The sequence below is a fragment of the Carcharhinus amblyrhynchos genome, chromosome 6 (genome assembly GCF_965287045.1).
Source record: "Carcharhinus amblyrhynchos chromosome 6, sCarAmb.v2.hapA, whole genome shotgun sequence".
NCBI lineage: Eukaryota > Metazoa > Chordata > Chondrichthyes > Carcharhiniformes > Carcharhinidae > Carcharhinus > Carcharhinus amblyrhynchos.
In genome coordinates this window covers 107951567-107973391 of record NC_137329.1, presented here as the reverse complement: position 1 = coordinate 107973391, position 21825 = coordinate 107951567, and the positions used below count along the sequence as shown (strand labels likewise).

General features: G+C 43.5%; 1 protein-coding gene and 1 pseudogene across 1 annotated transcript in view; one reads left to right on the top strand and one right to left on the bottom strand.

Annotated features, from left to right (window-relative positions):
• Nucleotides 1–21825, bottom strand: part of acss3 (acyl-CoA synthetase short chain family member 3) — a 69505-nt gene that overhangs the window by 41053 nt on the left and 6627 nt on the right. Inside the window, exons 2-3 of the mRNA XM_080191156.1 lie at nt 12118–12262; nt 2437–2625 (exon numbers count right to left, since the gene is read on the bottom strand). Coding sequence (XP_080047282.1) covers nt 2437–2625; nt 12118–12262 — 334 coding nt within the window. The remainder of the gene's footprint in view (nt 1–2436; nt 2626–12117; nt 12263–21825) is intronic.
• Nucleotides 9766–10119, top strand: LOC145344542 (small ribosomal subunit protein uS8 pseudogene; annotated as a pseudogene).

The following is a 21825-nucleotide window of genomic DNA, read 5'->3' as shown; positions in this document are numbered from 1 at the left end:
CAAAGATAGGGAAGTCTAAAACTAGAGGGCATAGTTTAAAGTGAGAGGGGAGAGATACAAAAGCATCCAGAGGGGCAATTTTTTCACACAGAGTGTGATGAGTAGTAAAGGCAGGTACAATTTTGTCTTTTAAAAAGCATTTAGATAGTTACATAGATATGATGGATATACAGGGATATGGGCCAAATGTGGGCAATTGGGATTAGCTTAAGTGTTTTAAAAAGAAAGGGCAGCATGGACAAGTTGGGCCGAAGGGCGTGTTTCCATGCTGGAAACCTCTATGACTAGGGTACTGTCTGCAGTGTTGAGCTCTACACGATTGTAGAAGTGTCAAGGTAACTAACTGGTAGGGTTTAATCACAGGATGCAGACTGATGTGAGAAAACAAATATATGAAAGCTTGAAAAATAGGAGAAGGGTAATGGGGCAATTTATTGGAGGTTTTGATGGAGGTCAGAGTTTGATGAAATGGGACAGAATCGTTGGAAAGGAATTGCTTCGGGTGGTTGAGGGGTCTGAAAGAAGAGAACATCAATAGAAGATAATGTAAAAAATTTAGGACAGGAAGCAGGGAGGGCAATTTTTGCTAAAAATTCCAAATTATTTTCTTGACCATTTATTCTCCCCAGCCCAAATTATGTCTTAAGCAAATTACCTTCTTTAAGCAACACCTTTAAGATTGTATAAAAGTCCCAAGGGGCTTATCAGAAGCACTATCAAACCAAGTTTGACACTAAATGACGTAAGAAGATATTTGGACAGATGAACGAAGGTTTAGTCATGGAGAAGAGAATTGGAATAGACTGAGGTAAACAAAGGGTTTCGGCAGCAGATCAGCTGAGGCAGCGGCAGAGAGAGGTGATGTTATGAAAGTGAGAGCAGGCAGTTTAGTGATAGAGCAGATATGTGGTCAGAAGCTCATCGCATGGTGACATACAATATGACAGTGCTGCAAACAGTCTGATTCATCACCAGATAGCTGCCAGGGAGGATAGAGTTAGTGGTTAGGGAACGGAGTTTGTGACAAGCATCGAAGGCAGTGGTTTCAAACTTTCCAGTAATACCAACTCAAGTGAAGTACTAAAGGTGGCAGATTCCACAGTAGCATGGCCAAGATCAATCTGAGGTTTACCGCGTACTTGAGTAGAATTGTTAAAATTCTACTGTGGACTTTCCATAATGCAAAGTCCACAGCCTTTCTCAAAAGCTTTGTCATTAAGTGTTTCTTTTAAATTTAGAGCCGTTGCTTAACATGAATAAAATGTTGCAGTCTGAGCAGGCAGAGATTTCACCATGCGTTAACAACAACTTAATTTACATAGCACCTTTAACATAATGAAAATATCCCAAGGTGCTTCACGTGGGTATTGTAAAACAAAATATCACACTGAATCACATAAAGTTTATTTACTAGTGTCACAAGTAGGCTTACATTATCACTGCAATGAAGTTAGTGTGAAAATCCCCTCGTCGCTACACTCCGGCGCCTGTTCAGGTACACGGAAGGAGAATTTAGCATGGCCAATTCATTTAATCTGTACATTGTTGGATTGTGGGAGGAAACCAGAGCATCCAGAGGAAATCCATGAAGACATAGGGAGAACATGTAAATCCCAAGCCGGGAATCAAACCCAGGTTCCTGGAGCTGTGAGACAGCAGTGCTAACGACTGTGCCATCATGCCGCCAAGGAGATAATAGGTGTAATCTAGCATTCGCCATGGATGCTGGTTCCAAAATGGCCACTAAATCACATCAGCAGCCAAAAACGGGATTTGCGCTGGCAATATCTCAGTTTGAGATCTTCCCCGCATCTCCAGCCAGTGACATAATCAGCGTCATATCCACAAAGGGCAAGAACCTGATTCCCGTACATCTTAATAAATTACAGTCTAATTACTGGACTTAATGTTGAAGCATCCACCCACATTTTTCTTTTCCCCTCCTCCTGTGGGATGATGTCACACAGCTGTGGTGACAATGCCAGGCCGCAGGTGACTGCGAAGGGGGTTCATGTCCAGGTGGGGAGGGTCCCAATGTCCATTCAAAAGGCAGGGAAGCGGCCTTAAATTTAACTTTAAATTTGTGATCGGGGCATCCTTTATAAAGGGCATGCCAACCTCAGGTTCCCAGTGCTGCTAATTTTTCTGGGCCCCGCCCCTCCAGCTGGCTGTGTGGTTCTCACCAGCACTCTGAAATTGCACAAAGTGCTATTAATTCAGGTGAGAAACCATCCCCCACTCCAAATCTCCATCGGGTACCCCAGCTACAGGACAGGCAAACCACACAAAGGCCGTAGACACCGGCAGGGCTGGGTAAATCCCGCCAGTGGCAGATGGCGAGCTACCTAAACTGCTGGAAAACACCCGCAGTGAGGGGGGTGGGAAAATGTTTGGATAACGCCATCCTATGTTTTTACTGGTTGTTACTAACTTTACCTTTGCATGGTTAATGCGAGTACAGAGCTCCTTTGATGCAAAGCCACCAAATATCAAACTGTGTATGGCTCCAATTCTAGCGCAAGCCAACATTGTGTATATCGCTTGTGGGATCATTGGCATGTAGATGGCAATACGATCACCCTTCTTGACTCCATGTTTAGCAAAGACAGCAGCCAACCGTGAAACCTAGAAAAACATGGAGATCTTTTAAAAAGTGAGTGCCAGCTATTACTTTCAGAATAAAGTGGGAAGTTGTGTTGCTGGGAGAAAACGTCATTAATTGTTCATTCTTACTATTTCCAGTACACCACCAATCAAATCAACACTCACCAAACATGCAAACATTCATCAAGTGTACAAAATTGAACAAATAAATCTGTTTAATTTACTTCCAACTGTATACCATTTCAAGAGGCTTTCATGTTCCAGGACAGCAAATCTGGCAAATCTTTAAATGTTATGCTTTGAAAAATGAAGGACATACATACATTTTAAAATTAGGAACTTACAGTGTAAAATTACAGCTCAAACCACACACTGCATGGAGATTAATCCCAGTTGAATCCTGCTCCGTGGTTCAATTTGTGAAAGGGCTTTACCTCACTCAAGTATCAGGGTATCAAAACAGACATTATTCTCTCCTGAGTTAGGGCATCTTATTGAAGTTGTACAAGACATTGGTAATGCCACACTTGGAATATTGTGTACAGTTCTGGTCGCCCTATTATAGAAAGGATATCATTAAACTAGAAAGAATGCAGAAAATATTTACTAGGATGCTACCAGGACTTGATGGTTTGAGTTATGAGAGGCTTGATAGACTGGGACTCTTTTCCCTGGAGCGTTTGAAGCTTAGAGGTGATCTAATAGAAGTCTATAACATAATGAGGGGCATAGATAAGGTAGATAGTCACTATCTTTTCCCAAAGGTAGGGGAGTCTAAAACTAGAGGGCATAGGTTTAAAGTGAGAGGGAAGAGATACAAAAGGATCCAAAGATGTAATTTTTTCATTTGGAAGGTGATGAATGTCAGGAATGAGCTGCCAGAGGTAGTAGCAGAGGCAGGTACAATTTTGTCTTTTAAAAAGCATTTAGACAGTTGCATGGATAAGATGGTTCTAGAGGGATATGGACCAAATGTGGGAAATGGAACTAGCTTAGTGATAAAATTGGGTGGAATGGACAAGTTAGGCTGAAGAGCATATTTCTATGCTGTGGACCTCTATGACTCTAAGTAGTGAATGCTTGGTCCTGGCTTGTGGTAGGGACTTCCAAGAGAAAAGTTACACAATCTGGTAGAACTTCTCAATTTACTTCCACAGATTAAGATTCCATTAAAGAAAATTACATTTAAATGTTGTTCATGACTAGAGGGACTAACTGAGGCAAGTATATGGATATATGTGAGGGGAAAACTAGATAAGCAAATGGAAGGAGAAAGGATAGAAGCAAATGTTGTTTAGCATAGATGAAAAGCAGCATGTGTAGAGCATAAACACCGACATGTTTGCTGGCCTGAACGTCTGTCCCCATGTTGTAATTAACCTTTTAATTGTAATACCCTAGAATTAGATGTTGCAAAGTGGATGTGAAAAAGTGTAATCGTTCAAGTAAGTTGGTCTGAAACAGGAACTAGACCTACCCAAACCTGTCCAATTCTTATTATAGCAGAGACAGGACAAGGAACAAGCAACCTATTTCATTCACAGGAGGTAGACTGCAAACTTTGGAATCAGCTTTAGTTTATGGAAGGTGGAAGATGAAAAGCTGGGACTGTTCTAGAATATTCAAAGTTAAAAGTAACAAATGCATGAGCTAATATCCTACCCACAGGGTCTACAGAATTGTTGCAATATTGACATATCTTAAGGGGATGCTTTTAAACTTGTGCTTGGGATGTGAGTTTTGCTATCTAGGTCAACATTTATTGCCCATCTCTAGGTGCCCTGGAGATGTTGGTGGTGAGCTATCTTCTTGAACCAGATTAGATGGATTAGCCACGTTAAATTGCCCCTTAGTTTCCTGAGATGTGTAGGTTAAGGGGAGTGGCAGGATAAATACATGGGGTTACAGGCATAGGGCCTGGGTGGGATGGTCTGTCAGAGAATCTTGCAGACTTGATGGGCCAAATGGCCTCCTTCAGCACAGTAGGGATTTTATGATTCACTGCAGCCCATTTGGTGTAGGTACACTCAAATTGTTGTTAGAGAGGATATTCCAGGACTTTGACCCAGCAACAAGTAAAGGAACGGCAAGTCAGATTGGTTTGTGCCTTGGAGGGGAACTTCCAAGTGGTGGTGCCCCCATTATCTGCTGCCCATGTCCTTCTAGACAGCAGAGCTCATGGTTTTGGGACAGGCTGTCTGAGGAAGCTTGATGAGTTCATTCAGTGCATCCTGTAGATGGTACACACTGCTGCCACTATGCATCAGTGGTGGAGGGGTGAATGTTTGTAGATGGGGTACCAATCAAGCAGGTTGCTTTGTCTTGGATGGTATCAAGCTTCTTGAGTGTTGTTGGGGCTGCACCCATCCAGGCCACTGGAGGGTTTTCCACCACACTCTCGACTTCTGTCTTAATGATGGTGAAACAGGCTTTGGGGAGGTGAGTTACTCACCACAGAATTTCTAGCCTCTGACCTGCTCTTATAGTCACAATATTTGTACGGCCAGTCCAGTTCAGTTTCTGGTCAATGGTCACCCACAGAATATGACAGATTCTGTTAGGATTTTTGACTTGAAAGGTGGTGAAAAGGAGCATATTATGGGGTGGAATTTTATGGTCCCATCGCCGTGGGGCAGGGCTGGAAAATGCAATGAGCCATTCAAACATCCAATGTCCTCAGCGTGACTGGAAGATCCCGCTGGCAGGAAGAAATTTAAAATTTTGCACATGGTAATTTACAATATCCGCAAGTGCTCCATTTTGTTTTAAAACACTTCACACCTAAAATTACAGTTTCTCTACATAATAGCAACGTTAAAAATGGATTGAAGTAAATTACTATTTGAGGTAGCAGTTGAGGTTTCAGGAGTTTGCATTTTTTATTATTATGTAATGGACCAAAAGACAGTGTGGCAGTGTGGCAAGCTGAGAATTGAGTGAGTGATGAAAAATAGCTGAACAGTTTAAGAACAAGCGAATTAATATTAACCATGATAATTCAAAGCTCTGCTGGACAACCTTCATTAGTAGCCGGCACAAATCAGAAAACCTCATGTATCCAGTTGAAATCCTGGTCAATTTTCCACTGCATTACTGCTTGGGTGTGGGGCTAAATCAGACTGAAATCACAGACATTCACAAACCCTATTTAAATGGAAATAAGTTACTGCACTAAATCTCACGTATGCCACCCATTTCATTACTCTTTTCATAGAATCCTACAGTGCAGAAGGAGACCATTTGGCCCATTGAGTCTGCACTGACCACAATCTCACCCAGGCCCTATCCCCATAGCCCTATGCATTTACACTAGCTAGACCCCTGACATGAAGAGTAATTTAACATGGCCAATCCACCTAATCTGCAAATCTTTTTATCCAAAACCCAGTATCCATTATAAGATGGGTACAATTCAGAAATCGCTCTTAAAGTAACATTGATGTAATTTTACTGATTACTAAAAATTTGTATTTCTTTTTCAGTGATCATGTCTTGGGCATATATTTATTTCTCCCTACCAATGTGTCTCTCTTTAGCTGTTAAGGCACACCTCCGGGACTCTTGGTAATTGCTATCTCAGTTCAAGTCAGAACTACTAAAGTTGGAAGGATAAGAATCGTTTTAGCTGTCTTTGTAATACGACAAGAATTGGGTGAGTTTGGCACAAACCTGAGGCTGCAACACCTCAGGTCGATGGTCACAATACAATAATGAAGAACATATGTTGACAGGGCATTCACTGCCTTATGCATTTAATGTGGAGATACTGGCGTTGGACTGGGGTAAGCACAGTAAGAAGTCTCACAACACCAGGTTAAAGCTATAGAGTCATAGAGGATAACAGCATGGAAACAGGCACTTCGGCCTAACTTGTCCATGCCGCTTTTTTTTTAAAACCCCTAAGCTAATCCCAATTGCCCACATTTGGCCCATATCCCTCTATACCCATCGTACCCATGTAACTATCTAAATGCTTTTTAAAAAGACAAAATTGTACCTGCCTCTACCACTACCTCTATCAACTTGTTCCAGACATTCACCACCCTCTGTGTGAAAAAATTGCCCCTCTGGACAATTTTTGTATCTCTCCCCTCTCGCCTTAAACCCATGTCCTCTAGTCTTAGACTCCCCTAAATTTGGGAAAAGACATTGACTATCTAGCTGATCTGTGCCCCTCATTATTTTATAGATCTCTATAAGATCACCCCTCAGCCTCCTACGCTCCAGAGAAAAAAGTCTCAGTCTATCCAGCCTCTCCTTATAACTCAATCCATCAAGTCCCGGTAGCATCCTAAGTAAATTTTTTCTGCACTCTTTCTAATTTAATAATATCCTTTCTATAATAGGGTAACCAGAATTGCACACAGTATTCCAAGTGTGGCCTTATCAATGTCTTGTACAACTTCAAGACGTCCCAACTCCTGTATTCAATGTTCTGACCAATGAAACCAAGCATGCTGAATGCCTTCTTCACCGCTCTGTCCACCTGTGACTCCACTTTCAAGGAGCTATGAACATGTACCCCTAGATCTCTTTGTTCTGTAACTCTCCCCAGTGCCCTATTATTAACTGAGTAAGTCTTACCCTGGTTCAATCTACCAAAATGCATCACCTCGCATTTAAATTAAACTCCACCTACCATTTGTCGGCACACTGGCCCAATTGATCAAGATCCCATTGCAATTGGAGATAACTTTCTTCACTGTCCACTATCCCACCAATCTTAGTGTCATCTGCAAACTTACTAACCATGCCTCCTATATTCTCATCCAAATCATTAATATAAATGACAAATAACAATGGACCCAGCTCTGATCCCTGAGGCACACCACTGGTCACGGGCCTCCAGTTTGAAAAACACCCCTCTCAAACAGGTTTATTTGATAGCACAAGATATAAGCTTTCACAGCGCTGCTCCTTCATTAGGTGAGTGGGAGTTCTGCTCACAAACAGGGCATTTAAAGACACAAACTCTGTTCCCCAACAAGAAGTGAACACTCCTGCCTGGTAGCATGCGCTATGACAACAGATAAATGAACACCGCTCAACAATCACCAGGCAGGAGTGTTCCCTTCCTGTTGGGGAACACATCAGCAGTTGTGGGCATTCAGTCTCTGATCTTCAGGGAAGCGTTCTCCAAGGCAGCCTTCACGACACACGGCAATGCATAATCACTGAGCAGAAACCGATAGCCAAGTTCCGCACACGAGGACGGCCTCAACTGGAATCTTGTGTTCATGTCACACTAGCTGTAACCCCCACAATTTGCCTGGGTTTGCAAAATCTCACTAACTGTCCTGGCTGGAGACAATACGCATCTCTTTAACCTGTGCTTAACCCTCTATCCGCTCACATTGTCTATACTTTTAAGACTTGATTACCCTGTAAAGGCTTGCATTCCAACCATTATTTTGTAAATTGAGTTTGTGTTTATATGCCCTGTTTGTGAACAGAACTCCCATTCACCCGATGAAGGAGCAGCGCTCTGAAAGCTTGTGGCTTGTGCTACCAAATAGTCCTATTGGACTTTAACCTGGTCTTGTGAAATTTCTTACTGTGCTTATGCATTTAACACAGGAGACTAGCCTCTCGCTTCATTGCACAGGCCATAAATAAGCTATGTCATTTGCTGTAGGGCAGCACGGTGGTTGGCACTGCTGCCTCACAGTGCCATGGACCCAGGTTTGATTCCCAGCTTGCATCACCATCTGTGTGGAGTTTGCACATTCTCCCCTTGTCTGCATGGGTTTCCTCCAGGTGCTCCGGTTTCCTCCCACAGTCCAAAGATGCGCGGATTAGGTGGATTGGCCATGTTAAATAGCCTTTAGTATCAGGGAGACTAGCTAGGGTAAATGCATGGGATTATGAGGATAGGGCCTGGGTGGGATTATGGTTGGTGCGGACTCAATGGGCTGAATGGCCTCCTTCTGCACTGCAGGATTCTATGAGCACTTACAAACACTTTTATGAGATATGAGTGTTCATTCTTTAGTATGAAGGGTATTATACCATTATCTTTTATGAACGGCATGCATACATACAAAGAAAAGAATTAAGAGCAGGAGTAGGCCACTTGGCCCCTCAAACCTGCATCAGCATTCAAGTAGTTCATGGCTGGTCTGATTGTAATCTCAGCCCCACATTCCTGCCTACCCCCAATAACATTTCACCCCTCCATTTAATCAAAAATCTGCATCCTTCTAAGTAACATAGATGGCACCCAAGTGACTCCAGAGCCGGAATTCTACTGTCCTGCCGACCATGGGAATCCGAGCAGGCAAGGGGCAAACAATGGGAAGATTCATTGACCTGGAGCGAGATTTTCCGATCTCGGATCGAGCAAGGCCGTAAAATCCCACCCCACGTCAACCCAAGTATATACAAAGAGATAGTGTATGTGTTTTCTTCAGCACTTTAAATCTAACATGGTTAATGATGACTATGGAACATCTGATAATTAACTGACGTTGTAAAAGATTAACATGCTGCCCTGTTCAATACAACTGACACTCACATTTGAATTTATGTCCCTGTGTGTGCGAAAAGTAGGGGCTTTATCTTATTTCCAGGTGATACGCTCCCTCAATTTTCACATGGTCGGTGTATCCCCGAAACTATCGCATTTGATTAGATTTATTGTCACATGTATTAGTATACAGTGAGAAGTCTTGTTTCTTGCATACTGAGCTGTAGTCTATGAATGGGCGTCTGACGTATGTGCCTTTGTTATCTAGGTGTTCCAGGGTTGAGTGTAGGGCCAGGGAGATGGCATCTGCTGTGGACCTGTTGCTTGCGATAAGCAAACTGTAGTGGATCCAAGCAGCCTGGCAGGCAGGAACTGATTTGTGTCTGTGTCAGAGCCACCAGATGATATTCATTAAGGCTCACTACCTCGCTTTTCTTAGGCACCGGGATGGTGGTCGTCTCCTTGAAGCAGGTAAGGACCTCAGATTGGTGGAAGGACAGGTTGAAGATGTCTGTGGACATCGCTGTCAGCTGGTCCGCAGAGGACCTGAGTGCTCATCCAGGTACCCCATCCGGGTCAGTTGCTTTCTGTGGGTTGCCTTTTGAGAGGGCTGCTCTAACATCAGCAATGGTGACCTCAGATACAGGTTCGTCCCAGGCTTCCGGGATGGAGGGCGTGCTTGACCCAGCAGCATCATGGTGCACATGAATGTTCTTGCTGATGCCCCGACAAGTATCAATAATGCAGAGAATCGTGGAAAACGCCAGGTTCTCATCCGACCATGCTCCAAAGTGATTGTGAGATTCTTGACTATAATGATGAAGAATGGATACATTGGAGAATTTGAGCTTATTGATGACCACAGGGGTGGGAAAATAGTTTTCAATCTCACAGGCCGACTTAACAAGTGTGGTGTCATTAGCCCCAGATCTGAACTAGAAAGATGGCAAAATGGTCTACTGCCTTCCAGTCAGTTTGGGTACCTTGTTCTAACGACCTCAACTGGCATCATGGACCACAAAGAGGCCAAACGGAAACATACGGGATGAAAAAATCCTCGGATTCTTTTTCTAAGTTGTGAAACCAATCTATAATAAAACATTAAAACTAAAAAAAAAGACAAGTGCATTATTGTTGGCTACTCTGTGCTCTATTTCTCTAGCACTGCACTATTTAAATAGAATCGTAGAATCCATATAGTGCGGAAGGAGGCCATTCGGCCCATCAAGGCTGCTCCAACAACAATCCCACCCAGACCCTATCCCAGTAACCCCACACATTTACCATGGCTAGTCCCCATGACACTAAGGGGCAATTTAGCATGGCTAATCCACCTAATGTGCACACCTTTGGGCTGTGGGAGGAAACCAGAGCACCCAGAGGAAACTCACGCAGACATGGGGAGAATGTGCAAACTCCACACAGACAGTCACCCGAAGCTGGAATCGAATCCGGGCCCCTGATGATGTGAGGCAGCAATACTAACCACACCTATTAGCAAACTTCTCCCCCATCTCCAAGCCTCAGTGCTAGGTCCGAGATAGCCGAGGTTTACAGCTTCTAAGAGAGATAATGTAAAATCAGGCACAGAATCCAACGCAGTTGTCAGGGTGTAGCAACAACTGCTAGGTTGAAATAAAGATGTATAGAGACAAAATGCAGATGTGCATGTCAGCCAAGACAAAATCCAAACGTTGGTGGACAGGAGATTTGTAACTTTGACCATCTTCTAATAGACTTATCCTTGCAGTTGTCGGAAAGGGAATAATTTTTGCGTATACTACAACTATTTTTTGGATCACTATGACAATATACATAGTTCCACTCTTTAGAGGTTCTTATCACCATTTCATTAATTGTTGTATATAATGATGGCACTATTCTCAGCTAAGAATAAGTAAATTGTCCAAACCCCACTGATTAGTTAAACCTCATTTTTTTGTGTTTGAATAAGTAGCTTTATTTTATATTTTCAATGATGAAATCCAATCATTTCATTATAGAAGCTACAAGATAAAGCATAACATTGAGAGACTAAGAAAATAGGAGCAGGAGGAGGCCATTCAGCCTTTTGAACCTGCTCCGCCATTCATTATGATCATGGTGATCATCCAACTCAATAGCCTGACCCTGATTTCCCTCATATCCTTTGATCCCCTTTGCCTCAAATGCTATATCTGACTGCTTCTTGAAAACATATAATGTTATTCATCTAACATCTAATCGTCTCTTGTAGATTCAATGTAAGGAGGGTTTCATAATTTCACATAAATTAAATTTCTCAATGACCAAATGGCTCCACACATGAGATCAAACAACTTGCATTGAAGTAGCACCCCTAACATATCAGAAACTGAAAAGTTTTCTCACAGGAGATTAATCAAAATTCAACAATGTATTGAATGTATTCAAGAGGTTCGAAAGGCCAGATGGCCTCCTCCTGCTCCTATCTTCCATGTTTCTATGTTTCTAACACAAAGCCAATGGAGACTCTCAATTTCATTTTCATTACTTACAAGTGTTAACTTGTTATAGTTATAGCCAGGAAGATAAGAGAAACACACTGCCATTCAAGAGCCACTATTCAATGTCTTCCAGCAGAGATTCCAATGGGGTAGGAGCATGAAAAGACAAGCCAGCCTGAGTAGAGTATTACAGTAATGAACTACCATTCCCATTAACCCATATCATTGCCGCTCTCATCTTGTCAGTGAACAGATAGAGAGAGGACACAATAATAGCATTTTAAGTCATTAAGTACTCTCTCCTTCGATCGAGTAGCTCATCTTCACAAGTCCAATTCTTCTTCACATCTAGTCATTATATCTACATGGTATTCCTGTCTGATATTCCCTTTCTAAAGTAGCATCAAACAGTATGCTCAACTCAAGATCTTTAAATCTTTCAGGGAATGGCACAGAGACACATGGCCTTCTTTGATGTATTGTGAAGACTGCCTTGAAGGAACTCTGTAGTGAACACAAGAATACAGTGAATCTATAGCCTCAAAGAACATTAAGCATAGTTTACTGAGAATTCTGAGTTACCTGTTCCAAAGCTTCCTTGTAGGTAATGGTTTGTTTGGTGTCAGTAACAGGACTGTCATGAATGATGGCAGTTTGATCTCCCATTCCATTCTCAACATGACGGTCCAGTGCATTATAGCACACATTAAGTTCACCACCAACAAACCTGAAAAATACAACAGAAATGCAACCTTTTTTCCTCCACTGTCTAATTACTTAAATGGATTATTATAACTCTCAGTAGATGTTGCTCTGTAACCTTGTCAGTAGATGGCCCTACAGCAACAGGGATCTTGGGGATTACTGCAATATCTGCTTGTGTTGTACATACATCTATCGTCATTGGAATGGAGTGGATGAAGGCCCAGAGACATCTTCATCAATTCCATCAACTCCTGTTATTAACCTGATGATGGACACATCCTCTTGCTTGGTGAATGATGTAGGAGATCACTGGACGGCAGTAAGGTTAAGTCATGCATTACCCAATATCCTAACGTAATGGATCACAGAATCAAAGCAATGTTACAGCACAGAATGAGGCCATTCGGCCAATCAATTCTGCACCATTTCTCTGAATAAGCAATTCACCCAGTGACATTTCCCCACTTTTTCTTCCTATAACCCTACATGTTCGTCCTTCTCAGATAGTAATTCAATTCCCTCCTGCGGCACGCTCCACATCCTAAGCACTCTCTGCGTGAAAATGTTTTTCCTCATGATTCACGACCACCTCGTCACTGGCAATTAAAGGTGGACAAAAATGCTGGCCTAGCTAGCAGCACCCGCATCCTGTGAGAATAATCAAATTATGCCCATTACCCTAAATCTGAGCCCTCATAGTCTCAATCCTTCCACCTGCAGGAACAATCTCTCCTTATCTACTTTGTCTAGATCCCACACGATTTTGAGTAACAACCAAATCTCTCAACCTTCTGTTCACCAAGAAAAACAGTGCCAACCTTTCCAATCTATCTTCAGAACTGAAGTTACTCATCCCTGGAACCATTCCTGTGAATTTTTTCTGTGCTCTCTCTAATGACTTCACATCTTTCCTAGATGTGAACACAATGGAGTGTGTTGCCCAGAACTGGATGCAATACTCCAGTTGAGGCCAAACCAGTGTTTTGTGCAAGTTTAACACAGCCTCCTCGCTCCTGTTCTTTATATGTCTCTAATAAAATGTACGACACTGCAAACTGCTCTCTCAACCTATTCCATCACCTTCAATCACTTACATACAATTACTGCCAGACCGCACCCTCTTTAGAATTTTACCCTTTTCTTTTATACAGGGTAAAACTTCCCTGTCCTGCCTGCCACGGGAATCATAGTGAGCGGGACAGAAGATTGGTGGACTGTGCAAAGGTGCGTTGTCCTCGGGTGAGAATTTCTGTCATTGCGGTAAGCATGGCTGGAAAATCCGGCCTACTGTCTCGCCGTGTACTTCCTACCAAAAGGAATCACTTCATACCCCTCTGCACAAAACTCCATCCGGCACCCGTCCCCCCAGTCTATCAGCCTTCTTTATTCTCAGAGTTCGACACTAACGCCCTCACAATGCCTCCAGGCATCACTTCTATAACAAACCTTGAAACTGTACCCTATTCACGAAGGTCAAAGATCATGGTAGTATATCAGGAAGAGCAGGGATCCCAACACTGACCTCTGGGGAATTCCATTACATACCTTCCTTCAGTCTGGAAAACATCCATTAATCATCACTCTCTGCTTTCTGTCACTTAGTTAATGTCATACCCATGATGGGCTCCCCATGTATGCTCCAAGGTTGTACAGTGCAGTTGAAATATTGTTTAATGACTCCACAGATGACACTGAGCTACCAACTGTGTTTTACCTGGGCAATATCAAGCATAGCAGCTGAAGGAGGCACTGAATGTGCCTTAAAATGGGGGCAGCACGGTGGCACAGTGGTTAGCACTGCTGCTTCACAGTGCCAAAGCCCTTGTTCAATTTCCAGCTTGGGTCACTGTCTGTGTGGCATTTGCATGTACTCCCCGTGTCTGCATGGGTTTCCTCCAGGTGCTCTGGTTTCCTCCCACAATCCGAAAAACTGATTTGGTGCATTGGCCAAACTAAACTCTCCCTCAGTATACCTGAGCAGGTGCCAGATTGTGGCGACTAGGGGATTTTCACAGTAACTTCATTGCGATGTTAATGTAAAGCAACTTATGACTAATAAATAAACTTTAAAATCATAGAATCCTTACAGTGCAGAAGGAGGCCATTCGGCCCATCAAGTCTGTACTGACTAGCCAACAGAACATTTTACCCAGGCTCTATCCCCATAATCCCATATATTTACCCCGCTAATTCTCCTAACCTACACACCTTTGAACACTAAGGGACAATTTACCATGGTCAATCCACTTAACCTGCACATGTATGGAGTGTGAGAGGAAACCAGAGCACCCAGAAAAAACCCACACACACACTCAGAGAACATGCAAACTCCAAACAGACAGTCACCCAAGGCCGGAATTGAACCTGGGTCCCTGGCGCTGTGAGGCGGCAGTGCTGCCCATCTGAGCAGCAGTGTCTCCTGCAATTCCAACTGATCACCCACATTCATGTTCTGTCTTTCACTAACAGCTTTTGCGGAAAATCACTGACTTCACCAATGCTATGTCCATGTGGGCGACACAAGATGGGTTCAAGGGATCAAATTTGGGAAGATGTGGTAAACCAAAGAGTGGAGACAAGGTAAGAGAGAAAGGGACTGGTATGGGAATGATCAACAAAAATGTGAAAGCAAAAGACAGGAAGTACAATTCTAAGAGTAAATTAACAGATAAGGTTAGATGCTACACAAAAATAATAAAAGGCTTACAATTAATGCTCGTTGCCAATTGCAGAGAGGCCTCATTCACAATATCACTGCAGGCTCAGGTTTTGATCTTCTTATTCTTTTGCATTATCAATTTTAACCAATGGGACAGTTGTCAGGCCCATTCGTTGTAACATATGGCATCTTTGATGGTTAATGGACCCTACGTAATGCCCATTATCCTAACCTTCACAAAGCTAACTGCCTTCAGTTCCCATGTACAATTGGGTCTGCTCTATGTCATATTTTTGCCTATAACTGTATCCATCCTTCACTAACAAGGATGCAAGATGGAGGAGGATGGGTGACTAGGATCAAATCTGGGAAGATGTGGTGAACCAAAATGTAGCGACAATGCAAGAGAGAAAGGGCTTAATATGGGAAATGATCAACAGACCATGACAGGAAGGGACAGAGAGTACACATCTAAGAACATCAAAAGGAACAAAGGGGAAAAAAACTAAAGACTCTGCATCTGCATGCATGTAACATTTGAAACAAAACAAATTTCATTTCTACAGTGTAGATGGCCATTCGGCCCATTGAGCCTGCATTAACGACAATCCCATGTATTTACCCTGAGAATCCCCTGATACCAAGGGGCAATTTAGCATGGCCAATCCACCTAATCCACACATCACTGGACTGTGGGAGGAAACTGAACAACCTGGAGGAACATAAGAACATAAGAAATAGGAGCAGGAGTAGGCCATCTAGCCCTTCGAGCCTGCCCCGCCATTCAATAAGATCATGGCTGATCTGTTGTGGCTCAGTTCCACTTTCCCGCCCTCTCCCCATAACCCTTAATCCCCTCTCTTATCAAGAACCCATCAACCCGCTTCTTAAAAATATTTAGCGAGGCAGCCTCCACCACTTCAATGGGCAGAGAATTCCAGAGATTCACCACCCTTTGAGTGAAGAAGTTCCTCCTCAACTCCGTTCTAAACCGCCTCCCCTTTATCTTGAGGCTGTGCCCCCTAGTCCTACTGTCTTTTTTGAGCGGGAAGAGTCTCTCCACCTCTATCCTATCCATCCCATTCATCATCTTATACGTCTCAATGAGATCTCCCCTCATTCTTCTAAACTCTAACGAGTACAAGCCTAGTTTATTCAGCCTCTCCTCATAGCTCAATCCCCTCAACTCCGGTATCAGCCTAGTAAACCTCCTCTGCACTCCCTCCAGGGCCAAAATATGAGCCATTTTGGCAGGAAGACTAAAAAGACCATATTATCTAAATAGTGAGAGATCGCAGGGCTCTGCGATTCAGTGGGATCTGGGAGGGGCGGTCATAGCGCACAAATCACAAAAGGTTATTATGCAGTTACAGCGAGTAATTAGAAAAGCGAAAAAGAATGTTCTCATTTAACAAAGAACAAAGAACAACCCAGCACGGGAAACAGGCCCTTCGGCCCAACGAGTCCGCGCCGCCACATCGCCCTACACCTATTCTACCCTGCATGTCTACGAATGGGACCCTACTCAGTCAGATTCAGGGAAGAAATAGTGTCAATTTGGTGGAAACCAATTAGCCTAAGAGCACATCTTTGGGGTGTGGGAGGAAACCGGAGCGCCCGGAGGAAACCCACGCAACCACAGGGAGAATGCGCAAACTCCCACAGACACAGGCCCAAATCCATGTATCTGCACAGCTAGCAGTGCTAGTCACTGAGCTGTTGTGGAGCCCGTCTATCGGTCCAGGATCAAGCACACACACCGACATGAAGTACTAGGCCACTCCTGGACTTCCAAGAGCAGCCCACGCACAACCCGCCGTGTGCATGCCCCTCGCTTGACACGAGGTGGACCTCCACCTGTGGAATAAAGACAAAACATATTAGTTATACAGCCTGCCCTTCCGGTGTCTCCAGAGGTTTAACCCTATTTAATAGCCCCTACCATATCCCTCCATTCCCGTTTCACTCATATGCCTATCTAACTGCATCTTAAACGAGTCCAACGTGCCTGCCTCCACCACCCTACTCGGTAGCGCATTCCAGACCCCCACAACTCTCTGTGTAAAGAACCTTCCTCTTACCTCCAAATTATACCTCCCCCCCCTCACCCTTAAGTGATGACCTCTTGTGTTCGTACCCAGTCTAGGGAGCAGTCTCTCACTATTAACTCTATCTATTCCCTTCAGTATCTTATATACCTCTATCATGTCCCCTCTCAATCTCCTCCTTTCCAAGGAGAATAGCCCCAGTCTCCTCAGTCTCTCCTCGTAACCCTGTCCCCCCATGCCAGGCAACATCCTGGTAAACCTCCTCTGCACCCTTTCCAGAGACTCCACGTCCTTCCGGTAATAAGGTGACCAGAACTGGACGCAGTACTCCAAATGCGGTCTAACCAACGTTCTGTATAACTGAAGCATTAGACGGCAGCTTTTATACTCTAAGCCCCTTCCTATAAAGGCTAACATCCCATAAGCCTTCCTAACAACGTTCTCCACTTGTGACACAACCTTCAAGGATTTGTGGACCTGCACTCCCAGGTCTCTCTGTACGTCTATACTCCTAATCGGCCTACCTTTTATCACATAGCTCCTCTCTGCATTATTCCTTCCAAAATGCATCACCTCGCATTTGTCAGGATTAAATGCCATCTGCCACCTATCTGCCCACTGCACCAACCTATCTATATCCTGTTGTATCACCTGACAATCCAGTTCTGTACCCGCCAACCCTGCCATCTTGGTGTCATCAGCAAACTTGCTGATCACACCACCTACTCCCTCTTCTAAGTCATTTATGTAGACTACAAAGAGGAGAGGTCCCAGTACCGAGCCCTGCGGCACACCACTGGTCACTGGCCTCCAGCCCGACAAGGTACCCTTCACATCTACCCTCTGTCTCCTATTTCCCAACCAGTTCTCAATCCACCTAACTACCTGGCCTCGTATCCCATGCGCCTTAATGTCAGAATTGTGCTGCCTCGTCCGCCACGGAATCGGAGCAGGCGAGGGGCGGAAAACCAAAATGTCCATTGAACTCGGGCAGGAATTTCCAATCTCGGTCAAGCAAGGCCATAAAATCCCCCCCCAAAGAGACTTTATGCTTCCATTAAAACAATCACTGGTGAGACCACATTGGTGTACTTTGTACAATATTGGTGATCTCCTTATTTAAGGAAAGATGTAAATGTATTAGAAGCAGTTCAGAGAAACTTTACAAGACAAATACCAGGGATGGCAAGTTGTCTTATGTTGGACAAGTTAGGCTTGTATCAACTGGAGTTTAGGAGAGTAAGAGGTGTTTCGATTGAAATCTTTAAGTGGAAAGGATGTTTCTTCTTGTGGAAGAGTCTACGATTGGGGATCATGGTTTCAAAATAAGGGGTTGCCCACTGAAGATAAAAATGAGAATTGTTTTCTCTCAGAGGTCATGAATCTTTGGAACTCTCTTCCTCAAAAGGCTGTGGAAGTAGAGCTTCTGAACATTATTAAGACAGGCTGGATAGACTGGGCCATTTTTCCTCTGGAAAGTAGGAGGCTGAGGGGTGACCATATAGAGGTCTATAAAATAACGAGAGGCATAGATCAATGAGATAGTCAAGATCTTTTCCCAAAGGTAGGGGAGTCGAAAACTTGAGGGCATAGTTTAAGGTGAGAGGGAGAGATACAAAAGTGTCCAGAGGGGCAATTTTTTTCACATAAAGGGTGGTGAGTATCTGGAACAAGCTGCCAGAGGTAGTAGTAGAGGCAGGTACAATTTTGTCTTTTAAAAAGCAATTAGACAATTACTTGGGTAAGATGGGTATAGAGGGATATGGGCCAAATGCAGACAAATGGGACTATCTTAGAGGTTTGGAAAAAAGGGCAGCATGGACAAGTTGGGCCGAAGGGCCTGTTTCCATGCTGTAGAGCTCTGTGACTCTATGACTCTAACTGGATGGATTCTTTATCAAGGGATTGAAAGATTGTTAGGGGTAGGCAGGAATGCGAAGCGGAGGTTCAGTCTTACAGATCAGCTGTGATTTTATTGAACAGTGGAGCAGGCTTGAGGGGCCAACCAGGCCTACTTCTACTCCTAATTGTTTCAATGCATGTTGTTATCTGTGAAGTTCCAAAAGATTTCTCAGCCTTTGGGCATAAGCCCCCCCACAGGCCTTGCCACCTCCTTCAATTTTACAAGTTCATACAATCTTAGGTATTTTACAATGCTCATAGTATGCGATTCCTTACAAAACAGCTACATGTGCCTGAAATTCAGTGTGTAGTGCTGAAATACTGCTTTGTCATCTTGTGTGCGGGGAGTGTATGTGAATGAATGAGGACTTACAGTACGAAAAGCATTGGATACTAGATGTGAGGTTGGAGGAGGCTTATAACCTTATTCTCCTTCACTAGTTCCAGGAACTGCATGGCTGTCTGCTCTCAAGAAGTCATGGCATTAGTCTTGTTTTAACTATACGCACTCTTAATTGTTTTGAACAACTTTCCTGCAAGTGACCTAGAAAGGTCAATAACTTGGAAAGGAGAGAGAGGGGGGGCGGGGAGGGGGGGGATGTTTGTCATCCTAGCGTCCAGGCTCCCAGCCAATTTCTGGGAGTTCATAAACATGCACCATTCATGTTGGCAACAGAACCGGCATCAGTTGCTCATCATGTTTCATGGGCCAGAGAATCGAAACCTTGTTATAAAAAGGTGACATGTTTAAATAGAAATGAAATGCAATACTACATTTATATAGCACCTTTAACCTGGGGGGGGGGGGGAAACATTTGAAGAAGCTTCACAGGGATGCAATTGGTGCTGAGTCCAAGAACAAAAGCATTTAAAGAAAATGACTAAAGATCTGGCGATAGGGGTAGATTTTGAGAGTTGTCTCAAAAGCAGAGAGGGAGGTGGAGAGACCATGTGATTTAGGGAAATAATTCTAGCACATCAGGCTGAAGTGGCTAAACGCATATCCACCATTGATGGGATGAATCAGAGGGTGGAATTTTCCACGGGAATCATAGCAGGCAGGACAGGAACATGCGAAGGTCCACTGGGCGGGATTTTCCAGCCTTGGGGCGAGTGCAGCCGGAAAATCCTGCCCAGACAGTTTTGTGGGATGGGGGGGGGCCTGGAAGCAATTTAAACAATTTAAACACAATGATTACAATATTCAGCTTGTGGTTTTGGGGGCACTGAGAATCAACAGAGGTTATGGAGGGTAATGTTGATGAGTAAATGAAGCAAGATAGGATGGACGCAGTGTTATTCTGGATGAGGTGAAGCTCATACAGGAATAAAGCACAGAAGTTAACACCTTTCAGCACTTCATTAGGATATGTTCCCGATGGTGGGGCAGTCCAGAACTAGGGGTCAGAGTTTGAGGATAAAGACTGACGTGGGGAGGAATTTCTTCACTCAGAGAGTGGTGAATGTGGGAAATTCACTACCACAGAAAGTAGTTGAGGCCAAAACACTGCATGATTTTTTAAAAAATTCGATACAGCTCTTGGGGCTAAAGAAATCAAGGGATACGGAGGGGGAGAGGGGGATCAGGATATTGAATTTAATGATCAGCCACGATCATAATGAGTTGGAACAGGAGTTGGAACAGGCTCGAAGGGCCAAATGGCCTACTCCTGCTTCTATTTTCTGTGTTTCTATCTGCTGGTGTCTAATAATATGTCCTGATCCTGTGACATTTCCAGCACATGAGCATGAAATATTTATTATTTGATATTTACTCTGAGCTTCACTTGTGCTAGCTGCAAGGTCAACCTCAAATTCCACAGCATTTCCAGCATTCACTGTACTGGACTGCATTTTGGACGCCACTATAAAAAATGGGGCCGAGCAAATTAGAGAACTTATGTAATGATTACAACTGTTTCCTGTGAGTAATGTGGATGTAGTGTTTTTTTCTGCCCACGTTGAAGTGAAAGGCTGTCTGCCTTCGTCCAACTTGATGCAAAAATACAGTTGTCTCAGATTCTCCTCTTCCAGTTCTAAGAAAGGCTGGGAGTCTACGCTCAATTTAGACCTCTGTCTAATGACAAATAACCTTATCTCTGTAAAGACTACTGATATCTGACCATTTGTTTGCCATGGTGTTGCAATGGTTGACTCATCTGTTGTTTTTACAGCGACAGCATAGTGTTAATGTCAACAAACTAGCAATCCATAGGACAGGCTATTGATCTGGGGACATATGTTCAAATCTCATCACCGCAGCTAGTAGAATTTAAATCCAATTGATTAAACGTGGAATTGAAAGGTAATCTCAGTAATGCTGACCATGTTACTGTCATCGATTGTCATAATGTCCCTTAGGGAAGGAAATCTGCCATCATTACAACGTCTGGCCCACATGTAACTCACACTGTCCTCTGAAATGGTATAGCAAACCACTCAGTTCAAGGGGAATTAGAGATGGTCAACAAATGTTGGCCTTATCAGTGATGTCTGCATCTCGTGAAGGAATATTAAAAAACAGACCCTTTAGCATACTGATAACAAGCCATGGTGATTTATGTGCTGTGGGTTAGATTTAGTCTATCAGGACATTAGTCATTTTTGCAACAAACCCGTCAACCAAGATTCCCCTAAACATTTATGTATGTCCATGCTATGTTTATCTTTTCTTTTGAAGATATGGATGGTGGATTCACAAAACTACTACATTTTAACACAGAACTTACAAGGTGTTCTGTCTTGCTTGTTCTCAAGAAATTGTGTGTTACCAAATGCGGAAACATCCAGGTGCCCCATTCCAACTTCTCAGGTACAACTCCATTGGAGTTTCCAGGTTATTTTCCACATTGTCTCAGGAACAGCAGTTCTGGTCACTCCCATAAGCAATCTGAGTAAAGGTCGTGCCCACAATGCCCTGTAGCTAATTGGAAATTACTGCCTTCCATCTCATATGACAGTTGCACAGAACGGCAC